Source organism: Heterocephalus glaber, unplaced genomic scaffold (assembly GCF_053883595.1).
Source record: "Heterocephalus glaber isolate CG9 unplaced genomic scaffold, H.glaber_assembly_v1.0 deba00001564, whole genome shotgun sequence".
In the NCBI taxonomy this organism is placed as follows: Eukaryota; Metazoa; Chordata; class Mammalia; order Rodentia; family Bathyergidae; genus Heterocephalus; species Heterocephalus glaber.
The window spans coordinates 18,906,682-18,931,059 of NW_028258351.1; the positions used below are offsets into that span (position 1 = coordinate 18,906,682).

Below are 24,378 nucleotides of genomic sequence, written 5' to 3' on the forward strand. Positions count from 1 at the left end.
ATTAGACCTGGAAAGGCAGTTTTCAGCCCCAGCTCCAGCCAGTATTCTGCCAGCTTTTCAAAAGCCACCCTTCCAAGCAGGAGTTAGTAAGGGCTATAAACACAAAGAGCCCACTCTGTTTTATTTACAACACGCAGGCTGTCTGTACAAACAGGTGGCCAGTGTTACCGAACAGAAGAGGTGAGTGAAAATCGTCACCTTTCTGCCTTCCTCACTTGGCCAGGCTCTGGTCCTCCACTTTTGAGCTGCCATGCTCAAAAGGGTAAGTCCGAAATTAAAAATACAACCAGTATGTAAGAAAATAAATGGGGAGTGAAATAGGTCAGGGAAAGGAGTGCTATATTTACACTAGTTTTATACACAACCGTCCGATCCCAATTCGAACCCTGGTCCACAAAGTGAGGGGTGGCAGGTCCAAGGGAGAGAGATTATGTGTCTACTGAACCAGACAGCCTCCCACCCCCAACCGCAATAGGTCCAATTTCAAGTCCACCTGGTGAGGAAGGAAAGGTTAGGAACGCAGACACTCATTTCCAAACAAGTCTCCCTTGGGAATTCCTGCCTTGAAGTGGGGACAATATCCACACTCCAGGGGATAGGCTGAGGACACTGAGGCTCTGTTCCCAAGTCATGTTGTCATTCGGGAGTTCCAGCCTATAGATGATGATGATATCAGGGCTCTCCAGATTTGGGAAGCCCCCCTAACCTCCGGGACTCTGGCCGCAGTTCCTTGCATTTCTGGCAATAAAAGAAGTCAGGGACATTGGTCTTCTTAATCTTAGCACAGGAGAGGTGGATCCACGTCCCACACAGGCTGCACTCAATCATGGGGCGCCCTGCAAAGGGCTTTCGGCAGTAACACGTGATCAGATCCCATGAGTCATCACCTGGGGAAAAGAAGGTTGGTTTGGTGTTCTGCCTGAGCTCTGGGATCTTCAACATACCCCACAAACCCATACTCCGATGCCCGAAACCTCTCACCTGATTCTACCATGATGTCTTCATCCATGACCCGCATCTCCCCTTCACTGGAGCTGGCATCTCCGTCTTGGCTCGTTTCAGTGCTACCCACCTCTTTGCCTTCACTGTCTGTGGGAGGGGCTCCTTCAGGGTGTACTACAGCAGGGGGCCTAGGGGCTTCAGGGGGCGTTGGGAGCACAGGGGCTGGGGCTTCACCACCAACTACTGCTGCCATCTCCTCCTCCTCTTCTTCCTCTTCCTCCTCCTCCTCCTCCTCTTCAGAGTCTGTATCACTGGGGGGTGCCCGAGGAGGCCCAGGAGGTGGGAGTCTATCCCCCCGGTCTGCTTTTTTCAACTTCCGTTTCTTGCTCTTCTTGATACGAGACCTCTTTTCCCCATCCCCAGGAGCTGGCCGAGGCCTTCGAAGAACCCCAAAGCCAGCCCCACCTACTGGTCCCAACTTTCGGTTCTTTCGGTCCTTCTTTCGAGGAGGCTGGGAGAGGTCCCCTTGGGAAAGGGGCACAGGGGTGAGAGCAGCAGGGGGCCGAGAGGTATGTGTTAGGGATGTGGGGGATAGTGGAGTTGCCACTTTGGGCCCATCCAGATCAAAGAGAGAGTCCTTGAGCTTCATCTTCTCAAGCAGGGTGGCACTGTCAGGGGCCTGCAGACGAGAGAAAGTGGACCTTGGGGGTCCTGGATGGGTGGGACCTGCTTGAGCTGCCCTTCTTTTGGATGACTTTGCTTTCTTAACAAAGGTCTGGATGGTACGAAGATCTGAAGGGGCTGAGTCCCAGCCATCACTGTCTGCTGCACTCTCACCTCTCAATGGAGAGCTAGAGCCAGAGGCTGGCCAGTCACTTTCCTTAAAAAGAGGGAGACCACAGTGAGCAGGAACCTAGTATCACCTTAGCCCTCCACAAACCTGCCCTGAACAACAGGGATTAGAATAAGCCCAAATATTTCACCCTAACAACGAAATCTCATTGTACTCAAGATTTTTCACTCCAATTGCTACCAGTTCTCCTCATGGCAACCTTATTGCTGCCGGAAAGTTCTAGGCATCCCAATTCTCCCTGCCCTGGCTTTAGAACACTACCCCCTCCCCAGTCCAATGCTGTTATTTTTTTTCTCCGAAACTGGGAATCAAACTCAGGACCTTGTGCTTACCAGGCAGGCACAGCTCCGCTGAGCTACATCCCCGGCCCCGAAGCTCTATTTCTTTAGCCTTGTTCCTTTACAGCCTCAATTGTTACCATTTCCAGTTCCCTAAGGTATACCTATAAACACTTTTTATTAAAGGAACAAAAAAGATTCCAAATTCTTGGCCAATGCTTCAAAATCTCCTCTATCACTTCTACTCAAGTCAGCATCTACTGCCCTGCCCGCCCGCCCCCCCCCCCGCACGGCTTCTATTCTCTCACCCTACTCCAGCTTTCCCATCACAACTCTTAAGAGCTTCCAATTTCCCTAACACAAATCACTTTAGGTACTGCTTCTCCAAAGTAATACAATCCTGCCTCAAATTAGTTGTTCTCTTATTCCTACCTCTTTGCTAGGGGGGATGTAGCCAGCATAAGCCAAGACAAAACTGCAGAATTTGTTGAAATCCTCAATTGTTCTCCGGCGTTTCTCTGGTGGCTAGAAAGGAAGCATGGATCCCACTGAAGCCAGACACAAATTTAAGAGGGCGTCTAAGCAGGAGGGGAGCATTGTCAGGTAGTGTTACTAGCCTACGCAGGCAAGGGACGTCTTACCTGAGTCTCTGGCTTAAGAGTCGGAGGTGGATCTGTGGAAGCAATAAAAGCTTAGTCAAGGGACTAGGAAACAAGATGTGTAAAATCCTACCTCTGAACCGTGGAGGTCCCAAATAAACCCCTTCTCTTCCAAGTCTCGGCCTGGCCAGCAGGCCCCCAGCTAGCCTGGACCCGCCCCTGCTCCCCCTTCCACCCCGAGGGGCGGAGCCTGGGCGCGGCGCCCTCTTGGGCCTCGCTATAGCGCTCCCCTTCCCCCAACCAGAGGCCGAGCGCCCCGCCCCCCCTCACGGCTTCTCCAGTCTACTCGGATCTCTCAGCGCCCCACCCGCCATACCGCTCCCGGGGCCGAGCTCGAGCCACCGCCCGCCCCCGTCCTTCACACGCGCCCAGAACCCCGAGTCCCTACCCAGCCGCACTCCACCGCCCCGGGCCATCGGAGATCGCACACGCAGCCCGCCGGCCCCCAGGGTCCAGGATGACCACGCTGAGCCGCTCCCCGCCCTCCGGCCCCTTCTACTCGAGCACGAGGCCGGACGCGCCCCTCACCCCCATCACAAACACACGGGCACATACACTCAAAGCTAGCTACTTCGCGTCCGGGACAGACCTGAGAGCTCGAACCCGGACGCGGCCCCACCTGCCCCCCCACCGCACCGCGCTCCCCACAATTTCGCCGTCCCTCCGCCCCCATCCGGGGCTTTGGCCCCTCCCCGTCTAGAGCTCTCGGGCTCCCCGCCGGGCCCCCGGGCCCTGTTCCGAGCTCTCCCTGCCCCCGGCCGCCGCCCCCCCGCCCCCGTATTCACCAAGTCGCCGGGCTACGGACCCAACTCTAGCCCCCTCCCCTCAACCGGCTACTCTACGGCAGTCCCCGCTGCCTTCACCCTCCGCAACTCCCTGGCTCTAACCCTTGTCGACCCCCCCCCGCGCGCGCGCGCGCAAGTAGCCGGTCTTAACCCCCCCACCCCGCCCCACTGCCCCCTACAACTACCCAGCTCGCTTTGCTTCCCGGCTTTCTCGCCCCACAACTATACCCGAGTACAGGTTTCTCCACCACAGACAATACCAGACCCCCTCTTCTCCCCACAACTACCTGCCCACTCTTCCTAACAATCACCAGGCTATCTCTGGCGGCAACTACTAGGAGCGCCGGCACCACCGTCACAAACTCCCCCACCTCGGGCAACTACTGGGCCCCTCACTCCTCTGCTGCGTTCTCCCTCCTCAACTCTCCTGCACCCAGATTCCCCCAACCGCCCAGCTCCTGGGCCCCAACCAATGCGAGGCCCTTTTGGCCCCTAACCCCCGAAGCTCAGAGTTTCCAGCTCCTACCCCCTGCCCCCCACACACAGTGCCTGATCTCCAACTATCTCGACCCAGTCTCCCACTCCTTTCTCTAACGTCTCTCAACTAGTCGCTCTCCCACCTCCAGGACCAGGCCCCCGACCCTTCCCCGCACTCTGCCGCTGAGCTCGGGGCTCGACCTCCAAGTTTGCCAATTGATTCATCGCCCGCCTTCCGTCTGCCCTGAGCCGGTCGAGAGCTCACCTTCGGGACTGGGTTCCGCCATGGCTTCCAGCATCGCCCCCTCCCCTCCTCCCGGTCCGGCGCCCCCCTCCCCTAAACCAAAGATCCCGGTGCTGCCTCTGGTGTTCGGTACTCCTATTGCCTCGCTGCACAGCAGTGTCTGCTTCGACCAGGTTAAGACTTCAGTCCGCTAGCCGCTGCCGCCACCACCCTTTACCACCGCCTCCCGCACTCCCGGACCGGGCCCCCTCCCCCCGCGCCGCCGGCCGCCTGTTCCCTCCTCCTCCCTCCTCTCTCCTCTTCTTCCCCCTCCCCGGCGCCGACGCGCAGTGCACCAAGGGGTTTGTAGTTCCTCCGTGGGCAGCGGAAAGGGGAACGCGTGATTCTCCGGAACCTCAATTCCCAGCAAGCCACAGGATGGCGCAGGCGCAATAAGCCGCTCCCTGCCTCCCGGGAGTGGCGGGGATATCGGGAGAAAGGGGGTAAGTGGAAGAGCGCGTACAGGTTCCTGGGAAATGTAGGCTGGGCGGGACCAAGGAAGAAGGGATTAGAACTCTGGGCCACCGTAAGGCCTCATTCTGCACCTTCTTTCTTCCCGGGGGAACGCCCCACTTCCGGCCAGGCGGAGAAATGATTACTGGGAGATGAAGTTCCCTTGATGATAATGGCTCCCTCCTCCCAGTCTTCCACCCTGGGTTTCCACTTCACTGGCTCGCACATGCAGGGACAAAGTCTGCAAGTGACATGCAACTGAAGAGTTCTTTTACCGCCTCCTACACATGAACATCTCTTCCTTAATCCAGAATGACAAACTAGGTTATCTAAAAAGACTTCCAAACTTTCTCCACAGGAACTCACAGTAAAAAAAACTAGTTTTTACAACAGAACCCAATACACATATATATAAAGCTAGTATTTCACTCACAATATAAATGCACTTTGTTATGCAGAGAGGGAACTGTCTATCAACAAATAAATAAAATATATCTCTATTCCTCCAACCTACACCGGCTCTTTCTCTTTCCACACCACTGAAGCCCAGGATACCTTTGAAACTAAAAAAAAGAGGGAGACAACACAAGGCAAAATTCAGTTCAATTGGTGGTTTCCTCTTTATTGATATGATTCCTACTCCCTCCCCCACAATTTCAATCCCTCTCATTACCCCCAAAAAAGAAGGTTGTGAAAGGGATTGTTGGGGTTCTCAACTCCCTGGACAGTTAGAAAGGGAAGAGAAACCAAAACAATCACTGGGTGTGACAGAGATTGACAATCAAGAAGTATAAAGCACAGTGGGAAAGGATGGTAAAGAAAGGGGAAGAAAGGAGAGGTACAAAAGGCCATGTCCACTATTACCCCTCCTGCTAAGAGGGGCTGGATAGAAAGCCTTAATCTTTTAAGAAGTGCAGGTCCTGAAGAAGGGAGGTGATGTTTGAGCTTGAAGGAAGTGAAGATCAGGGAAGGGGTGCCACCTCTCTCTTCGTAGAATGGAACCCCCCATCTCAGGGGTAGCAGCTTCACAGACCGTAGACACTTTCATCACTGTAGGCAATGTAGAGAAAGAAGTCTTCTTCATGGTGTTCCTAAGATGAAAACAAAAATCCTGTTCACACAACACCCCTCAGTAACTTGAACCACACTCACCATCTAGACACATTCTTCAAGAACCAATTTTTTTTTTTGGTACCGGGAATCAAACTCAGGTCCTTGCACTTGCGCAGCAGGCAGTGAAACCACTGAGCTAAATCCCTGGCCCCAAGAACCATTCTTTTTGTTTGTTTTTTGGTACCGGGGATCGAACTCGGGTCCTTGCACTTGCACAGCAAGGAACTATTCTTTTTAAAGTCTACCTCCCAACCCCAACCCATCCCACCACCAAAGTGCCCCACTGACCAGACCCTAGCAGTCAAACAGTATTATCCCTGCAGCAGTCCTGAGCGGAAAGATCTCAAACTGCTCTCTGACACCTTGGAACGGGAAGAGGAACCTGGATATAATCTCCATCAAAACAGTTTCTCCAGCTTACTGGTTTGGTCTCTCCCTTCTCTCTACTTTGACTGCTCTGTCCAAATACCAATCCAGGACAATCATGAAATTTTACGGCAAGCATGCCAGTTGGTCGAAGAACTGGTGACCTAGTACTTTCTTCCTATCAAGCTCTCCCAAGATTCCTCTCCACTACTTCCTAGGCACCACACCTGGTATAGCTGACCCATTGTGGCACTGGTGGGTGGAATGACATTGTTGACAAAGAAAAACAAGGCGTCCTCAGCTCGGAGATGAATCCGCTTCCGGATTAAGAAGTAGAACTGACCAACTGCCAAAGATATAAGATGCAAGAAAGTCACAGAGATCATAAACGCCTTCAGAAGATCTGCTGGTAGGTGGAGCCCCCGCCCCGCCCCCCAGCACTAAAGGCACTCCCACAGGAAGCAAATTTGGCTCTTGGGTCAGGTTCCCACCTGTGAGATCAGAAGGCACCAGGTACTTCTTTTTGTCCAGGTCCCCTATCCGAGCTTTGGGAGCCTTTTCTACTATCACCTGATAAAAGAGGAAATAAAAATTAGTTGACATGGGCTGGGGATTTAGCTCAGTGGCACCGTGCCAGCCTCGTAAGCACAAGGTCCTGAGTTCAATCCTCGGTACCAAAAAAAAAAAAAAAAAAAAAATTAGTTGACATAAGGAATACAGCCCATAGCTCTACTTGTCAAGAACTCAAGGTATTATATTCCCAGTACTTACACCTACTCCAGACTCACTTCTTTGTCTCTGTACACGAGGTGTAGCAGTAATTCCAGAGATACTGACCCCACTTGGCTTATCTAAATATCCAGGATCAATCCCTGAATGGCGAGTCATGATAAATAACTACCTTAACCAGAGAAGCCTGATGACTCCTCTGGGCCGACTACAGAGTCAGTGTTGAAAATCTAGCTAGCTAGGAAAATGACCATGTCTGTGACGCTCAGCCTGTCAAAATTTAAGGTCTCCACTCAGGATTGCCAAAGCTTCTCTCTCTCCCATCCACATCCACTCTCCCCCAGCTCTACTGCTACTCCATTCCTTTCAACCCCTAGTCCTAGGGATAGCAGTTTCAGGGTCACTCCCAGCCCCACCACAGATGGTAGCCTGACTCCCGCGCGTAGGTCCCAGATCCAAACCCAGACTGCGGCGTCAGCGTCCCTTGCCGCGGCCTTAGCTACTGTCCTCACCGGAACCCGGTCCGGATATTTTTTTCGGATCTTCTCGCCCTCAGAGCGGCGCTTCTCGAACGGATGCTCCTCTTTGTACACGAACTTCATCCTCCCGGGAACCGGGTTGGACCGAGCTAACCTGAGGAAACCCGGGAGGGGGGGCCGGGACAGGGGGCGGCGGTGATAGCAGCGACGAACGGGCGGACTCAGCGGAGCGATCCACGAATTTGCGCCACTTCCCTATTCACCAACCCCACCCCCGACCTTCCCGACCTTCCCCTCCTGCTAAGATACGCCAGTAGCCCGGCAGCTAACGCCGCTATCGTAGCACCACCCACTGTCCGCCCCCCACCTCACGTCATTAGCGTAATCGCTTTGGAATCAACTTGCGGGCTGCGCAGGCGACGTAGCAAAGGAGGTTGGCTTTTGTTATCGGTGATAACTGAAAATAACTGAAAACCATTTCTCGATCTGTCCCTCCCCACGAAGGTAGAGATGAAATGGGTTAGATGATAATCATGAGATCTGGTTCTCCAGAATTTCTTTGCGAAAACAGAAAAGGTGAAACAATTACAGGCTATTCACGAAACGTGTTGCTACGCAGAAGGCGGCCGTTGACACCAAAACAAAGTAGTACCCAAGTGGCAAAGATGGACTCAAAGTATGAAAGAAAACATGTTTGGACAGACGTATAGAACGCCTAGGGTCTAGGAATAAACGGACCAATAGGAACTGGCGATAAGGTCCCATCGGAAGGGACTAGGCCATCGCGGAGGAATACTTTCAGGATTTGTAGCTGAGAAATCATGTGATATGAAAGGGCGGAGCGTCACGTGGCGGGCGTGAGGAAGTAGAGCCGGCTTGGGGAGGCGGGGCTGCGGCGGGAGCAGAGAGAGGATCGCCCGCCCCGCCCCCGACCTGGAGGCCGGGATGTTAGCCGCCTGGGGGCAGAGCTAGTGCAGACAGTCCACGTCAGTCCTCAGAAAACCCAGCCTTTCTCTAGCCATAGGCCTTTTGTGGCGTCCAGGTTTCTCCTTTCATTCTGCATCCTACTGCTGATGCTGTCCTTATACTCCTCTCTAGAGCACTCATCCTGTCACCCAGGACTTGTCCCATTAAGGCGCCTGGTGTTACCTGTTCACTTCTCCGTGTCCCTGCTCACCACCACCTTTCCTCCTACCCCCAACAGCAGTATTTCCCTTTGCCTCGGGGAAAGGGTGGATTGTGAACAAAGTCCCCTCCCTTCATTTCCCAATACCCCAGAGAAGGACCTAGGGCAGCTTTGGTTTCAAAGTTATAATGCATGATTTAAAAGAGAGGAAAGGAAAAAGAGCTGGTTACAGGCCTGAGGGAATCTAAGAAGAGAAAAACACAGGGAAAGTAAGGGAAGGAGAAGTTTGGGGAAGATCCAGTGGCCCAAAATCCCAATCTCCCACCCACAGCCCAGCCCTTGGAGCAGGAGTGAAGAATTTAGATCAATTTTGTACAAGAGTTTTTAAAAAATCAAATCACAACAAAGCTGAGTTGGCTTCTCTTTGAGCCTCCTGGATCACTGTATGTGTGTCTCACTCCAGCCAGTCCTGCCTCTCCACCAGACACTCTTTCGGCTGTCCATGGCCTCCGCCTTCCCAGTCTGGGGTTTCCATGGAGTGTGAACACGAAGTTAGTGAGGCTGCTTCACAGTCTGGCCCATGTGTCCATCCAGACTCCAAGTGGAGTGTAGGGCTCCCAGGGCAGAGAGGATTGGGAGAGGCAGACCCTGCCCAGGCAGTCCTCACATTGGACAGGGCATCAGCCGGCATCCCAAGGGCTCACCCTCTCTTCCCCCCCACCCCAACTCAGGTGGAGGGGGAGCAGCTGTCACCACAGCCTATGTTGGTGAAGGTTTCGGCTCAGCACGGAACGAACATCAGCGGTGAACCTGGGATGACAATAATGTGCATTGGTGGAGTACCTTATAGTTGACTTGTTCACAGCACTAGGACACAGCAGGCCTCACTGGAGATATGGAGCAGCATTTATCACCACTTTCACATGATGGAGATAGGTTCGGTGTGACCAAAACCCAATGGCTAAAAGTGATGAGCTTTGGAGAACAACCTGGTCCAAACTCTTATGTTCTCAAGGGAAGAGAGGTTGATAAACAGGACAAACATTTTTATTCTCTTGGGATCCCCCCACAACAACCTTTCCTCAGAAATCCAAGAGCCTGATTCCCTTACCTGAGGGCGTCCAGCATTGGGAGCAGGTTGAGAAGGGCTGTGTCACTGGGGTCACTGAACCAGGATTTGATGGGGATGGCATTGTCTAAGGTAGGTGAAAATACACGTGAGAAACAAGATTCAGGAGCACCTTGGGTTTCCACATATTTCTTTACTTAAAAATCTTTTCCTTCCAAGCTAGGCACAGTGGTGCATGCCCATAATCCCAGCACTCAGGAAGCTGAGGCAGGAGGACTGCTCTGAATTTAAGGCCAGCCAACCTGGGCTACATAGTGAGTTTAAGGCTAGCAGGAACTACACTGCAAGACCCTATCTCAAGACACCAAAAACAACACCTTTTCCATCTCCAACAGCCTAAATAAACAACTTCCTCATTTATCCTCACAAGAAAAATTTTTTTTTAATTTTTTTGGTAGCAGGGTTCAAACTCGGGACCTTGAGTTTGCAAGGCAGGTGGTGGAACCACTGAGTTAAATCCCTGGCCCTAAAATTAAATATTAATCACCAGATCTCATACTAGTGTGAAGCTTCTAGTCAAACTTACTGTTGTGCCTCACTTGAAACATATTTAATATCAGATGTCTGATTTATGAAATGGACAGATAGGGGAATGTCTCATTTGAAACAGAGAAATAACTTGCACTTGGACCTACACTACACCACCTCTCAAGAACCAAGGCCCTCGTCTCCTGTGTCCTACTTCCCTGCATTCAAAATATGTCCTCAAGAATCGGGGGATGGAGTTCAGAAGTGGAACACTTGCCTAGCATGCACGAAGTCCTCGGTTCCATCCCAATCACCACCAAAAAACCCCTCCACAGACCATATCCTGGTCCTGCCACACTCACCACCTTTCCCCATACCTGGGTGGCTCCTGTATGCCCCTGGGGAGTTATCCAGAATCACAATGCTGGAGAGGTCACTGTGGACCACAGAGAGGTCCTTGATGTAGCTGCCCAACTCCAAAGTGCAGTGCTGGAAGGCAGGGGATTATGCAGTACGCCTCCTCCATGCCTCCTCACACCCCCTCTCCAGGGCAGTTACCTCAAACCCAAATCCCTCCCTGGTGGCCTGCCTCCCAAGCTTCACTCTAGACCTGGATTCTAGTCCCTTACCTGCCTGTAGTATCTTCTCTTGAGAATGCTTCTGCTATTATCCAGTTTATCTGCTACTGCAGAGCCGTAAATCTCCATGCTTGCTGTAAACACCACCAGCTCATACCACTGGCTCACCTGAAACAGATTAGGGGCAAAAGAGGTGTCCTATGAAATGATCATTCATTTAGCTCAGACTTCTCTTTCAGCCTAGTCTTTCTGGCCTTCTGGCAACATCAAATGTCTCTGGGTACACAAAATTCTGCACCCCCTTCCAAACCTCTAAACTCAAGGGTCTAAGGAATCCTACACCCTTACAGTATAAAAATGGAAACACAAAAAACCAAATGCCTGTAGAAAAAGAATTACATCAGTACCACAAATGAACCCTGCCTACTCAAAGTCATTCCCTGTCTTCCTACAGCCTCTCCCTCTCCAAAACTACCACCACCCATTTCTCCTCACCCCTTCTTCTAAATCCCCTAAATTCCCAGAGCTCTGTTCCCAGTCCTTCACAGAGCTTCCTTTAGCATTTACACACTCACCACTTCTAAGAAGAAATCCACATGGGGCCTCTTATGTACAAAAAACCGAACAGGATGTTTGTCTATCACCACCTGCAGAGGAACAGGAAAAGACTGGGGAAAGTCTTGGGCACCAGGACACAGGCCTAGAGAACACTAACCCCCAGGGGCCACTGCTCTCTTTCAAGCTGACACTGGTGCCAGAGCTTGAGAACCAGATGCTCTTAGACTGGGAAAAGGAGCTTGAAACTAGACACAGTAACAGATGGAGCCATTTCATCACTCCCCACCCCAACACACCTTAAGGATGAAGTCAGGAGGCGTTCCAGGCCGCACAGTGGGCCTCAGGACCCCATCATGATGGGAGTGAATAAGTGTCTCATCCAGATCCAGTACCAGGATCTTCCTTTTCACCTGAGCTGAACCACAATGGAAAGGGATAATGAACTGACCTCCAGACAAAGCTGAAATCCTACCTCAACATCAAGGAGTCTTCCCAGGCAGCATACTCACCTAGCCGATTCCGGGACACAGGAGATAAAGGGAGGATATCATATCGAACAGTTTGGTACTGAATTACCTAAAGATAGCAAGAAAAAAGATTAGAACTCTTTGATGAGGAAATATTCCCCAGTAACAGTAGCAGGTAGCAAATATCCTGGGCACTACATGATTTAAGATTATTTCATATAATCTCTAAAATAATCATAATAGAGCTGGAGGAAAATTCAGTAATAGAGCACTTGCCTAGCATATATGAAGTCTTGGGTTCAATCTCCAGCATCACCAAAACAAAAAATAATCCTAGTAATAATAAATAATAATATCACCCCATTTTAAAGATAAACCAAAGCTTGGTAGAGTTAAATACCTTGCCCTGAGTCCGCATAACTACCTTTATTTTATTTGTTCATTTCCCCAATTAGAATGAAAACTTCATGAGAGCATGAATGTTGTCTCAATCATGGATGTTTTCCCAGTGCCTATGACATTATAGCAAGGGTGGTCAGTTAATATTAGTAGAATCAATGAAGTGGTAGAGCCTGGATTATTCCCATGCAGACCGATGCTAGAACCTGCCCTCTTAACCAAGACATTATCTTGCTTGCTGAATAAAGAAACGTGTGGGTCCTCACCTTCACCCCAAGGATATTTTTTTTTGGTACCAGGGATTGAACTTGGGACCTTGTGCTTTCGAGGCAGGCGCCGAAACCACTGAGCTAAATTCCCTGGCCCCCACCCCAAGGATTCTTTATGGCAATTCCCAAATCTTTTAGGAACCAAAAGCCTCACACCCTTAGTGGACAGGAAATAGGAATCAGAGGAGATCCTTGGATCACTAAGGGGTAATAGAGGATGAGGGAATCCAGAGGTTGTCAAGTCATTTAAGTTCTTCTGGCTGAGGGCCACGAGGCTTATTTTAACCAGCCACCTGTCCACTTGTGTCTCTCTTAGCCAAGTCACAAGTTGCAGAGAACCTCACCCCTCTAAACAGCCTCCTTATCCTGGTACCCAGGGCAAGGCAGAGAACACTGGAAAGCCCCACCTGCTAGGGTGACAGACAGGGTATAGAAAAAGCCAAAGTGAAGTAGGGCTATGAGAGGTGAAGAAGGGACAAGGACATCACCACCTCAGCCTTCTAGCTCTGCTTCTGCAAGCCTTCTCTAAAGGCTATTTCCTAACACTCAGATCTCCCCACACAAAGCCTAGCTCCTCTTCTCTTTTATTCTAAGGTACAACCACTCTTCAGTCTGTGCCTAGGCCCTAAACCACATCAGACCCAGGCTCCCCCTTTGCAAACCAAAAAGCTTCTCCCCCTTATCCCAAGGCATCTTGCCCTTCTTTTCTCTCTGGGCCATTATAGGGGATGCAATGAGGACTGAAACAGCTCGGGTGTCCTGCCCTGCTATCTCGGGTTGCATATGCTGGGCATGTAGGGAATGCTCCAAGCATCTGCCAGAAAAGGAGTGGGGGAGAAAACCACATTGGAAGGGAAGGGAGGACAAAAGGCTGTGGGGTCAGTGCTGTCAAAGGACAGCAATTTTGGAAGTAACCAACCTTCCAGTAGATGGACTGGAGCACTACTCTACACCCAGAAAACTGATGTACTAGGGGAGAATGGGGGATTCTCAGAGCAAGGTCAGACAGAGAAGACAGCAGTCAACACAAAGTAAGGCCCAGGAACTGGCCCCACACTCATCTCTGCCTCTATGACCCGCCATTCCTGGCTCCTAGCTCTCCTATCTCAGGAAAAGAGTCCTGCCCACAACCACCACCACCCAGAACAACCCTTACCCTAATCCAGGAAGTAAAAGGAACAGTCTGGTAGAAAAGAGAATGAACCCAAAGCCAGGCCATTCCCCAAAACCAATTAAGTCAACCCCTACTACCACCTAGCTCTTTACGGGAATTCTCTTGACCTATATTGTCCATACTTGGTTTTATTCTTTCAGATTATACTGAAATATTCTGAAGAGTACAGATCTCTATATCCCAGCTCACTCAATTTTTCCTATATTCTTTCAGAGGATCCACCCCAATGGTGATTTGAAAAAAGGGTACATTCATTAAATTACTGTATATTAGCAGAAAGAGCTTGATCTTGGATAAAAGCTCCAGGAAGGAAACCTAGAGGTGCTTAGGTACACCCAAAAGTCTCCAGTCTCCACTCTCCACGGGTATCCTTTCACAATGCTAGATCCCCTGGAGAAACTAGCGCCTCTTCAGATTGCAAAGCTCTGCAACTGACTGGCCCCATCTTCTAACAGGAATGCCTAATTTTTTTTTAAAATTATTTTTGGGTACCGGGGATCGAACTGAGGACCTTGGACTTGTGTGGCAGGTGCCAGAACCACTGAGCTAAATCCCCAGCCCCAGGAATGCCTAAATTTTAACACGCTCCCTGCCACAACTAAAGATGCCCATCATGAAAGCATTTTAGGGCCAGGGGTTTAGCTCAGTGGTTTCGCTGCCTGCTGCGAAAGCGCAAGGACCCGAGTTTGATCCCCGGTACCAAAAATACAAAAATCAAAACAAATAAAAGCATTTCAGTTCTAGGATCTCAAAAGATCCATACATCCACACTCACACTACGAAGTAAGTTTCCAGGACCTTTTTTGAGGAGTTCTATTGGTGAGGCTTTCCCAAGTTCCCATCTATGTTTATTACATATGCCCTCCTACCCACCCCCACCCTTGGCACAGAAGCCTGTGTCTCCAAGACTAAGCACATCCAGAGGTTCCAATAGTAGGGTTTTTCACGAACCCACATCAACAGCTCCGGCCGCCAGCAAACAGGTGTTCCCCGCCTCTTGGTTTCTTTAGCAACAACTCCAGCTTTCTTAAAGAATGCCCCACCCACCATATTGGCCTCCAAGAGTTGCCGAATTCTGTCTCATCTAGACCCACTTACCCCCTCCCCAATCTTATTTCTATTATAAGGGTGTTCCTCCTCCCCACGCCCCGCTCACGGTATCCTAATTCTCTAGCAGAAAAAGACCCCGCCAGGACTCCTTTCCTAGGCCCGAAGGCCGAATACTTTCCGAAACCCATGAGCTCCGCGAACAGAGGTCCCCACCACCGCCAGCGCCCACCCATGCTCACCGTGCGGATCTGCCTCCGCAAAAGGTAAATGAAGAAGCTCCACAGCTTGGCGGCGAAGGCCACGAACGTACGCAGCCCCAGCAAACACTGTGTCCGCATCATCCCGATGACCCCGGCACCGCCGGCCCCGGGGCCCCCGCGGCCCAGCTCCGCCAGCCCCTTGGGGGCAGCCCCCCGCCTCCAGGAGGGGGAATGGGGACCCCGAGCGGCAGGAGAGGCTGCAGAGAAGGGCACGGAGCGGGCGGCTCAGAAAGCCACCCCTGGCGAGGGGAAAGCCCAGCAGAACGGGGAGCTGGGGGACAGGCGTGGGCAGCCCGCGGGGGCCGACATGGGCGGGGAGTGGCACCGATGGTTTCGCCAAGGTTGCAGGCCGAGACAGGTGGGGATAGGACAGGGTCCTCCGAGATTGGAGGGAAGGGGATGGAGAATTGGGGGAGGGGGTAGTGGGGGAGGGGGAGGGAGATGGGAGGGGGAGGGGAAGGGGAAGCGGAGAGTGGCCCGCTGCGCAGGCGCGCTAGGGGGCTACCCGCGGGAAAGGGGTGGGCGGGGGCAGCGGCGTGCTGACGGCCGCGGCGGCAGAGAACAGGCTGGCTGAGTGAAGGAGGGGGAGGGGGAACCGAAGGGCGCGGAGCTCTGGGCCAGAGTGGCCTCCCCCTCCCCGAGGTCAGAGGTCCTTTAGCCGCTGGGGACTGGGGCTGCAGCCTCTGCCGCTGGATTGCCTACTCTGACAGGCGCCATTTTACCGCCCAGAGGTCTCCTCTTCTCTTCCCCCTCCTCTTCCCCTCTGACACTACTTCCGCTGGTGACGTATATTTGCTCCACCGGGACTACGGTTCCTTCTGCTGGGTTTTAAGGGGGTAGGAAATAAGGGAAGCCGAGAGCGCCCGAACAAGGCTGCAGTATCGCGCACGCGCGGAAGACAACTGTGGGGCGGAGCCTGGGCCGAAGCTAGAAACGGTGTGGGCGGGGCAAGGTGACGTTAGTTGACCCAAGGTTCTGACCGCGTTGCGGAGGACGGGGGGCTCGTGGGACGCCCCGCGCTTTCAGACAGCAGTCCCAACGGCTCTTTCGGCCCGTCCGGGTGAAACGTGGGCTGTTGTTGCGAGCTCCAAGAATCTGGAGGTGTTCTTCCGCGAGACCCCCTCCGGAAATACTGAACAGAAAAGCACCTTGCATTCCAGACTTTGCCGGCGCTTAACAGGGAGGAATCCTGAATCCCCTGCTCCGTTCACTGGAGTGGGCGGGGTCGTGACGCCATCAGAGGGCGTCCTGAGTGGGCGGGGAACTGCAGTCAAAGATGCTGGAGTCTCTGTTGGCCCTTGGCGGATTGGTTCTGCTTCGGGGTAAGGGACACGGCCACAGAGTTCTGAGCCTAGTCCAGGGACCGGAAGTAGGCAAGAAAGGCCGCGGGTCACAGGCTCGGGGTAGAAGCTGTGACCCGTTCGTGAAGGCGGGAACTTCAGGCCTCTTCTTTCCCCAGATTCCGTAGAATGGGAGGGGCGCGACCTGTTGAAGGCGCTCATCAAAAAATCTGCACTTTGGTGAGTTATCTGGCTGAGGCTCCCATTCTGCTCTGGGAAGGGAGCCTGTGTGCTACTCTTCGACTTTTCCCCCTTATCTCTGTCTAAGTGGGGAGCAGGTTCACGTTCTGGGTTGTGAAGTCAGCGAGGAAGAGTTTCGAGAAGGTTTTGACTCCAGTATCAACAGCCGGTGAGTACAAATGGGGAGATCCTTCTTTAGATGCAGGCCCTGTGTTGCAACTGACCTTGTAGTATGTAGTGGCAGCCATTTACTCATTGAAGGAATAGATGTGGATTTTTTTTTTCTTGAGACAGAGTCTCACTATGTAATTCAGGCTGGCTTTGGACTCACTATGTAGCCCAGGCTGGCCTCAAACTCGCGGCGATCTTCCTGCCACAGGCTCTCAAATATTGGGATTACAGGCGTGCACCACTGCTTCTGACCTGTAGATATGGATCTTTTAAAGGTGGTGAAAGTATGAGAAATGATGAAGAGTAGTGACAGTTTGGGCGATACAAAGCAGATATCCTAGAATTTAAGAGCGTAATAGTGATAAAAGGCAGACAGTGCAGTTTAGTACAAAAAGTCATACTAGAGGATAAGAATAAATATACTCTGCCTTTTGAATTGTCTAGAATGTAGTGGTGCTTAAATCAGTCATGGATTCTAGATTTGGATCAACACTGACTGCAAGCTACTGAGGGACTTGTCCCAGAGACAGAAAAAATGATAAGTAATACCTGTTAATGGGAGGTGGAAGAGCTTCCTGAGGTACCTGAGGTCATGCAGATCAAGAGGTTAAAGGCCAGGGATTTAGCTCAGTGGTTCCGCTGCCTGCCTCAAAAGTGCAAGGACCCAAATTTTATCCCTGGTACCAAGAAAAAAAAAAAAATTAAAGGGTTAAGTCTGAGATTGGGAGAAAGTGTAATATTATGTCTCTTATTTTCTCTTTGCAGAGTGGTTTACCATGACTTCTTCAGAGACCCTTTCAATTGGTCAAAAACTGGGGAGGCTTTTCCTGGGGGACCCCTGGGAGCCTTGAGAGCCATGTGCAGGACGACAGATCCCAGGCCTAGCACCATTGCTCTTGACTCACTCAGCTGGCTGTTGCTTCATTTTCCCTGTACCACAGTCTGCCAGACCCTCCATACTCTGCGCAATCAAGGTTCCTGCTGTGGTGAGACCCTTGCTTTCCCTCATATATCTCTTCCTGCCAAAGAATGGCTCCTTTTTCCTTTCTACCTTAAAAAGAAACATCAAGGATCTTTAATCCAACCTTATTCAAACTCTTCAACCTTTTTTTTGGTGCCAGAGATCAAACTCAGGACCTTGCACTTGCCAGGCAGGCATGGCACCACTGAGCTACATCCCTGGCCCAATATATTTGGTCTTTTTTGGTGTGTACCAGGGATCAAACTCAGGACTTTGTACTTGCAGGGCAGGTGCAGTGCCACTGAGCTAAATCCCCAGCCCTCCTCAACCTTTTTTATTCATTTCTTTGATCCATTTAACAAATACTAATAGGTACAGTGTGTTAGGTACATTCTAGGTAACAGGAAAATAAAAACCAACTTTGTGGTTGTGTTCTTGCCTTCCAGGAGTTCAAAGTCTCATAAAGGACGCAGGCAAGTGAACAGGTAGTTACAAGGTAGTCTGATAAGAACTGTGATGATATAGGGACATGTACAAGGTACCTTAAGGAAGGAAGAGCAACAAGTCAGCCAGGCTTATCCAGACAGGGGCATTGGGATTAGCCCTGAAGTGCACTGCAGGTTTGGAGTTAGACATGTCAAGCTTTGTATGAAAGTACCTGATCTCAGGGTGCTTCAGTTTCCCCTGCAAAAAAGTGGTGAGGGGAGAGGTACAACATTGGAATGAACCATTTGAAATTGTCATATTGCTTGGTCTAACAGTGCTGATCTTTGCCTGAGTGTGGTGGCACAAGCCTGTAACTCAGGAGGCTGAGACAAGAGGATCCCCACAAGTTCAAGGCCAGACTCATTTCAAGTCTACCCTGAATTACAGAGCAAGACCATGTCTCAAAAAGCCGATAAAATAAACTAAAAAGAGAAAAGGACTGGGAGTGTAGTTCTGTGCAAAGGCCCTGGGTTCAGTCCTTAGTACCACCAAAAACAAAAAGCCTCACCTTTGTAAGTATTAAAGTGCTGTGTTGAAGTGTTTGGTCCAGTGCCTGATACTGTTAACGCTCCCAGAAATGGGGGTAAGAAAGGAGGCACTGAGATCTTGCAATGTTTTCAAAACTGGAAGTAGTTGAGTAAGAGATGAGACTGGAAAGTTAATGGAGTTAAGTACTGAAAGTATTTGTGCCATCCTGAAGGCCGTGAGGAGCAGATTTATCTTAGAGTAAGAAAGTATTAAAGTGTAGGTAAGAGGCTCAGAGCAGGGCAATGAAATCAGCCAAACATTGTGGCAGAGTTAGGATGGAATGCAGGTCACCCCATCCTTCACTATTTTCTCCTAGCCCTCCACTCTGTAGTTTTCCTGCTGTCTTTTGTGTACTTCATTTTCTTGTTCTTCTCCAGGTGACAGCTCCCTAGTACAGCAGGTGAACGTGCTGGGCCTGCTTCATGAAGAGCTCCATGGCCCAGGTCCCCTTGGAGCACTGAGCAGTCTTGCTCAGACCGAAGTGACCCTGGGTGGCACAATGATCCAGGCCTCAGCCCATATCCTCTACCGGAAGCCCCGACATCAGCCAACTCATCAGGTTAGGAAAAGCAATAAGGAAGATAGAGATTAGGGTCAGAGAAAGTAGTGGCATGATGGGAAGAACAATTTTTTAAAAAGCCTACATAATTTCATACTTGCCTGTGGCTTTCTGGTTTTTATTTTTATGATGCCTTGATTGAACACAGGGCCTTATCCATGGTGTGCATATTCCCTTACCACTGAATTATGTCCCCTACCCCTCTAGCCGCTTTCCCTGTGTTTTCTGATACTTACCTCATTTGATCATCACAGCTACCCTGTGAGGTAGTCATTTTATCATCCTTATTTTGCAGACTGGTAAACAAGTCCAGGGAAGTTTAAATCACCCAAAGATAAAGCGTAAGTGACAAGTGGCATAGCCAGAATTTGCTCAGGATTTCTTGATTAAAAGTTTGTGAACTTAACAATGAAAGATACTGTGTCTTGCAGAAAGTTGAAAAAAGGTTTTTTAAAATGAGGTAGTTATTAAGGCAAGAAGGAACAAGTCCACAGGGAAAGACTTAAAAGAGGTATTAGAAATTGAGGGCAGAGGTTGCAAGCAGCCAGTTTAGATGATTGGAAACTGAGGACTCAAGATTCTGTATTCTCTGGTTGGTTCAGTAAGATGAGAAAATACTTTTAACTCTTGTCTTCTCCCCAGACTCAGTGGTTTTCCATCCGTCCTGACTTCAGCCTGGATCTCCAAGAGGGGCCACCCCTGCAGTCCCAGCCCCACCCAGATCCTCACACATTCCCAGTAATTAACAGTGCCAAGACCAGAACAAGGGAACTTGGGGTCTGACAAAAGGAGAATAAAAACTACAGACGTTGGGCGTGGGGTCAGATTCCATGAATGGGTCCAAGAAGCAGCATCCTTTGTACCTACAGGTGGATCCCACAACTCATTTGACCTTTAATCTTCGCCTGTCCAAGAAAGAAAGAGAAACCAGAGATAACCTGACTCTGCCCTTCCAGTTCAGCTCTGAAAAGTAAGGTTGGGGCTTAGGAGCCTGACTCCATTGAATAGAGCCCAGCATCTGGGCCAGAGAGGTGGAGTGATGACAGGTTTGTTGTTTTTTTTTTCAGTAGCGGGAATCAAACTCAGGTCCTTGAGCTTTCAAGACAGGCGGTGTAACCACTGAGCCAAATCCCCGGCCGATGACAGGTTATTGATTAACCTCTCAGACAGTATAGGGGCTGAAGTCCACCTCCAGAGACAAACCCAGGGAGTGGTTCCTTACCTTCCCATACCTCTCACCATGGCAGAGGGCCTTCCTGTCTTCTCTCTTCACTAGAGCCATGGAATCCAGCTCCCTATTTGTTCCCAGAGTAATTTGCGCCTGGGCTGAGCCAGACCAGAACCTGGGGAGGTGTCCTTTCTCCAGGAAGCAGTAGTAGGACAGGAAACTACATGGGTGTGGCAAAGGCTGCCACTCTTTGCTCAGTGTGTGGGTAGGTGAAGCAAGATGGCAGCAGAATCTTTGCCCTCAAGCTGCTAAGAACTTGAAAGAGTGTTGTTAGGGCAGTATAAGAGCACCTGCGCCTAGGTGGGTGGTGCTTTAACCCTGACAAATAATGGGAGTCAGAGAGGGACTTCCAGGAAGTAGACACAGAGGCTTAGGAGTTTGGCTCAGTGACAGTCACAGTCACCTTGGAAGAAGGTATCTAGACCTGACCTGTTACCCACCCTCACCAGCACCAATTCTTCCCTCCTCAGACAACAGGCTCTGCTTCGCTCTGAGCCAAACCAGGCTTCCAGCCACATCTTGTATGAGCCAGATGCTTATGATGACCTGGACCCAGAAGATCCAGATGATGACTTGGATGTTTGACAGTCAAATTTAACCAGACTGTAGAGGGTGGGGATAGGAGGCCCAGAACTTCCCTTCAGTTTGCATTGGCCTTACTCTGTCCCTGCCCTGCCTTTGCTCCTTTGTCTATGGAGGCTCTGCCTGCAAGTCAGGGAGCAGCAGCTGATCAAGGCAGAAAGTTGGAGGGCATAGGATAAGGCAAGAGAATAGGAACCCTCTTAATAAAGTGTTTTATTATTAATAAAACAAACTTTTCATAACTAAAGAACTGGGGGGATGGGGAGCATCTGAGTCAAGAGTCCAGAGTTGAGGTATTGGGCTTAACTAACAATGAAATGGGTTGGGACAGCCTGGCACATTACTGGTGCTCTAAAAGTGGAAGTTTTTTATTTTGCTTTGGGGGGGGGGGGATACTGGGGATTGAACTCAGGACCTTGCACTTACGAGACAGGCAGTGGAACCACTGAGCTAAATCCCTGGCCCTTTATTTTGCTTTTTAAGTGAAGTAAATGCTCTTTAGGTGTCATGTCCCCTGTTAGGATTTGGGCAGGAAGAAAGCAGAGGTTGAGAAGAAAAAGCCTATTTTCCAAAACATTTTTTATTACTGTACAAAAAGCACACCCTCCCTTTTGCCACCCCCCCTTCCCCCTCAACTATACATGGTGTGCAGGGATGGACTGAGTAGGAGCCCTTTGTCCCACACCCTGCCCACAGGCGGAGCCCTCTACTCCAGGTTCTAGAGGGCATCTAGGCACACCCACAGCCTGTCAGGCTGGAGCCTGGGAACCCCAGCTCACACATACTCCTTGGCAGAGGCGGACTTGGGGTAGGTCTGGGGAGCACGGTAGGAAGCTTTGCTCTCACGTATAGGACAGGAGCAGGAGAGCAGCCCGCCTCCCAGCAATGCCAGGGCAGTCCCTGCCCAGCCAATAAAGAGAGCAGATCCAAACTCGTACCTGTGGAGAGAAGGGATCAGGATTCCAAACATTGGCCTGCTTTTACCATCCTCCCAAGCCCAGGACCCCAGATCACCTTTGGCTCCCAGACTTACTTAGCATTCACAGGAGTATAAGGGTTATAAAAGTCTGTGACAATCTGATGAGTACACCAGGCACATGCTATCAAGGAGGCAAGACCTGATGAGAGAATGAGGATTCCAATACTGTGAGCACCAAAACTTTACCCACCCTCCTGGATGGGCAACAAGAGAGCCCTGGTGTAACTCACCTGCCACGATGAAAACGATGCCTCCAGACATGGCTATACGGGCCTTCTTCAATTTGTCATCTCCCCCACAGCGGGTGCACTTCATACCCACGGTGGCCGCAAACATGGCCAGGAAGCCCAGGACCAAGGACAACACCATTAGGGCTCGAGTGGCTTGTGTTGTCGCTGCGAAGGAGAAAGGTGGCCGTCGTTGATGGATGTTCAGGTGGCTCCAGCCTTCCCCTAGGGCCCGGGGCCCCTTCGGTGTCCAAGGTCTGCCTGAGCCCAGGTTCCCGCCCCCTGGCGACTAGGCGGCCTTCCTGCTCCAGCCCCGCCCTCTCAACCTGCCTGGGGCGCCAGGGTTTCGATGAAACTGCTCTGGATAGGGGGAAGGGTGAAATGGGGTAGCAAAAAAAGTGCAGGTGGCTGCCATGGCGTCGGCCACCCCTCACCCATCGTCACATCGCGGCGAATGGCCCAGCCTGGCCCGCTATCCAGGACACAGGGTTTGTGGCTTCGGCTAATCGACAGATAAGATTAGAGGCCGCAGGCGGCGGCCCACTTCTGACAACCTACATGGCACCGCTGCCCTCAGCTCGGCCTGCGCCCGGTGCCCCTTTTGTAGAAAAGGGCGGGAGGAGGCCGAGGGTGCGGAATGCCCTCGGCGGTGGGAAAAGGGACGACCCTGGTGGGAGGAAGCGCGACCAGGACCGAAGGGGGGGGGGCTGGGTGCCGGCCCACGTGCTGCCGCCAGAACCCGCGGAGCTCCGGCCCAGGCCCACTGCCCTCCGGATCGGACCACTTCTACTTCCTCCTGCTCCCTGGCAACCCTGGGCGCCCGGCCGTGGGGCCTCCGCCACACCCCAGCCCGCCACTTGGACCCTGGACGCGTTCGCCCCGTCGATCCAGTGCCTTACCCGGCAGGGCGAGCACCGACTCGTACTTTTTGCAGTTCATCAACCCGGTGCTCTGCGTGACGCACTCCATCCATAGCCCCTTGTACATGGCCTGGGCCGTGATGATGTTGTCGCCCGCGTACGAGCTCACCTGCCACTGCGGGATGGCAGTGCTCACCACCAGGGCCACCCAACCCAGCATCGCCAGGGAAAAGCCCAGCAGCTGCAGGCCCGAATTGGCCATTTCCGCCCTCGGAAAAGACTGGACGCGGAGCAGGCGACCCGACCGCAAAACAAAGTGTGGGCGGCAGCCACACAAAAGACAACGAAGGTGAAGTTTTACGTCCTCCAAAGAGACAACAAAGTTTTTTGCTGAGTGATTGTGAATCTTCTTGTCACTTGAAGTAAACACAAATCGACCCCTCCGGTGAAGCGACGGTTTCAAAGCAGACAGACAGGCTGCGCCCGAACTACTGGTTTCAGACAAAAGCCGTCCCCGAAGGCCAGGCAGTTCGCTACCCCGTCTGGGCTCAGTCCTCAGAGGTGACCTGGCCAGTTAGCAAGAGACTGCGGGGGGCGAGGGAAGATGCTGGGCGGTGAGCCGCCAGGTGCGGTAGACAGGTGCGGCGCACCTGCGTATATACGCAGGGAGTCGGGGGCGCGCCCCAGGGACAAGGGAACGCGGGAGGGAGGGCGGGACCGGAGAGGCAGCCGAGGGTGACCTTACGTCACTGAAGGGACACTCACCTGAACCGGAAGTCCTGGCCCCCACCCCTCCGTGTCCAGGTGAAGAGGAAGAAACCTGAGCACCGGGTCACGCCCCTTTCACTTGCCGGGCTTTAACAGCGGCTGGACCGGAGGCTATGGCCTCTGGGCAGTCTCTAGCTCCCAGTCAGCCCTTGGTGACTGGTCTTCCCTTTGACACCAGGTTACCCTTTCCCTCCTTCCCCTTAGGTTCGCCTGGGATACTGCGGAGCCACAGCTGGGGGACGCTCCGGGAAAGACTCGGTGCCACACCCCACACCCCGCCAGTTTCCGCCCGAGTGCTCTTCGTCGAGCCCTACTTTCGCCTCCACCCTGTGGTGTTCTCCTTTTTCTTCTCCTACCTAGCTGATCCCACCTTGAAGGGCCTTGGCCCATTCCCGGGGAATCTCCTCTGCCTGCTTGGAGTCGCAGAGACATCTCCCCAGCATTCTTCACCTTCACAGCCCCTGCCCTCTGGGGAGGTGCTCCATCAGGCTTCTGGTCATTGCTCCCCAACGACCCCAACTTCCTGCTACCCCCGTTCCAACCCCTAATATAACTTAATGGCTGGGCCTCTCACTGGCCCCTTCAACATCAAGGCTCCTTCTAGTAAAGGAAAA

At 51.8% G+C, this 24,378-nt stretch overlaps 5 protein-coding genes across 14 annotated transcripts; 1 reads left to right on the forward strand and 4 right to left on the reverse strand.

Moving 5' to 3' along the window:
• Positions 1-322: 322 nt before the first annotated feature.
• On the reverse strand, positions 323-4,478 carry Phf23 (PHD finger protein 23). 6 transcript variants are annotated; one of them, XM_004857378.4, is made up of 5 exons: positions 4,260-4,478; positions 2,715-2,746; positions 2,506-2,598; positions 982-1,822; positions 323-887 (listed from the first exon to the last, which is right to left on the reverse strand). In XM_004857378.4, exons 1-5 carry the CDS (start codon positions 4,291-4,293, stop codon positions 673-675), a joined length of 1,215 nt encoding a protein of 404 aa, XP_004857435.1. In that variant the 5' UTR covers positions 4,294-4,478; the 3' UTR covers positions 323-672. The 6 variants fall into 6 exon arrangements, with proteins under 6 accessions (XP_004857435.1, XP_087047859.1, XP_087047857.1 ...); XM_087191733.1 differs by having other exon boundaries at positions 2,506-2,621; positions 4,260-4,462; XM_087191731.1 differs by lacking the exon at positions 4,260-4,478 and adding an exon at positions 3,518-3,616.
• Positions 4,479-5,326: 848 nt separating this feature from the next.
• Positions 5,327-8,193, reverse strand: Gabarap (GABA type A receptor-associated protein). The gene is made up of 4 exons (XM_004857380.4): positions 7,451-8,193; positions 6,701-6,779; positions 6,437-6,555; positions 5,327-5,821 (listed from the first exon to the last, which is right to left on the reverse strand). Exons 1-4 carry the CDS (start codon positions 7,538-7,540, stop codon positions 5,756-5,758), a joined length of 354 nt encoding a protein of 117 aa, XP_004857437.1. The 5' UTR covers positions 7,541-8,193; the 3' UTR covers positions 5,327-5,755.
• Positions 8,194-8,713: 520 nt separating this feature from the next.
• On the reverse strand, positions 8,714-15,412 carry Ctdnep1 (CTD nuclear envelope phosphatase 1). Its single transcript, XM_004857381.3, has 8 exons — positions 14,875-15,412; positions 11,786-11,852; positions 11,573-11,691; positions 11,294-11,365; positions 10,770-10,886; positions 10,518-10,629; positions 9,655-9,739; positions 8,714-9,353 (listed from the first exon to the last, which is right to left on the reverse strand). Exons 1-8 carry the CDS (start codon positions 14,974-14,976, stop codon positions 9,293-9,295), a joined length of 735 nt encoding a protein of 244 aa, XP_004857438.1. The 5' UTR covers positions 14,977-15,412; the 3' UTR covers positions 8,714-9,292.
• A 220-nt stretch (positions 15,413-15,632) lies between these two features.
• On the forward strand, positions 15,633-21,162 carry Elp5 (elongator acetyltransferase complex subunit 5). 5 transcript variants are annotated; one of them, XM_021238478.2, is made up of 9 exons: positions 15,633-16,217; positions 16,355-16,415; positions 16,504-16,584; positions 17,352-17,572; positions 18,939-19,120; positions 19,763-19,858; positions 19,990-20,090; positions 20,188-20,266; positions 20,819-21,162. In XM_021238478.2, the coding sequence occupies exons 1-8, from the start codon at positions 16,172-16,174 to the stop codon at positions 20,234-20,236; spliced, it is 837 nt and encodes a 278-aa protein (XP_021094137.1). In that variant the 5' UTR covers positions 15,633-16,171; the 3' UTR covers positions 20,237-20,266; positions 20,819-21,162. The 5 variants fall into 5 exon arrangements, 4 of the variants coding, with proteins under 4 accessions (XP_021094137.1, XP_004857439.1, XP_087047861.1 ...); XM_004857382.4 differs by lacking the exon at positions 20,188-20,266; XR_205764.4 differs by lacking the exon at positions 20,188-20,266 and having other exon boundaries at positions 15,825-16,217; positions 19,990-20,166.
• A 149-nt stretch (positions 21,163-21,311) lies between these two features.
• On the reverse strand, positions 21,312-23,626 carry Cldn7 (claudin 7). The gene is made up of 4 exons (XM_004857383.4): positions 23,036-23,626; positions 22,140-22,304; positions 21,964-22,048; positions 21,312-21,868 (listed from the first exon to the last, which is right to left on the reverse strand). The coding sequence occupies exons 1-4, from the start codon at positions 23,256-23,258 to the stop codon at positions 21,706-21,708; spliced, it is 636 nt and encodes a 211-aa protein (XP_004857440.1). The 5' UTR covers positions 23,259-23,626; the 3' UTR covers positions 21,312-21,705.
• Positions 23,627-24,378: the final 752 nt, after the last annotated feature.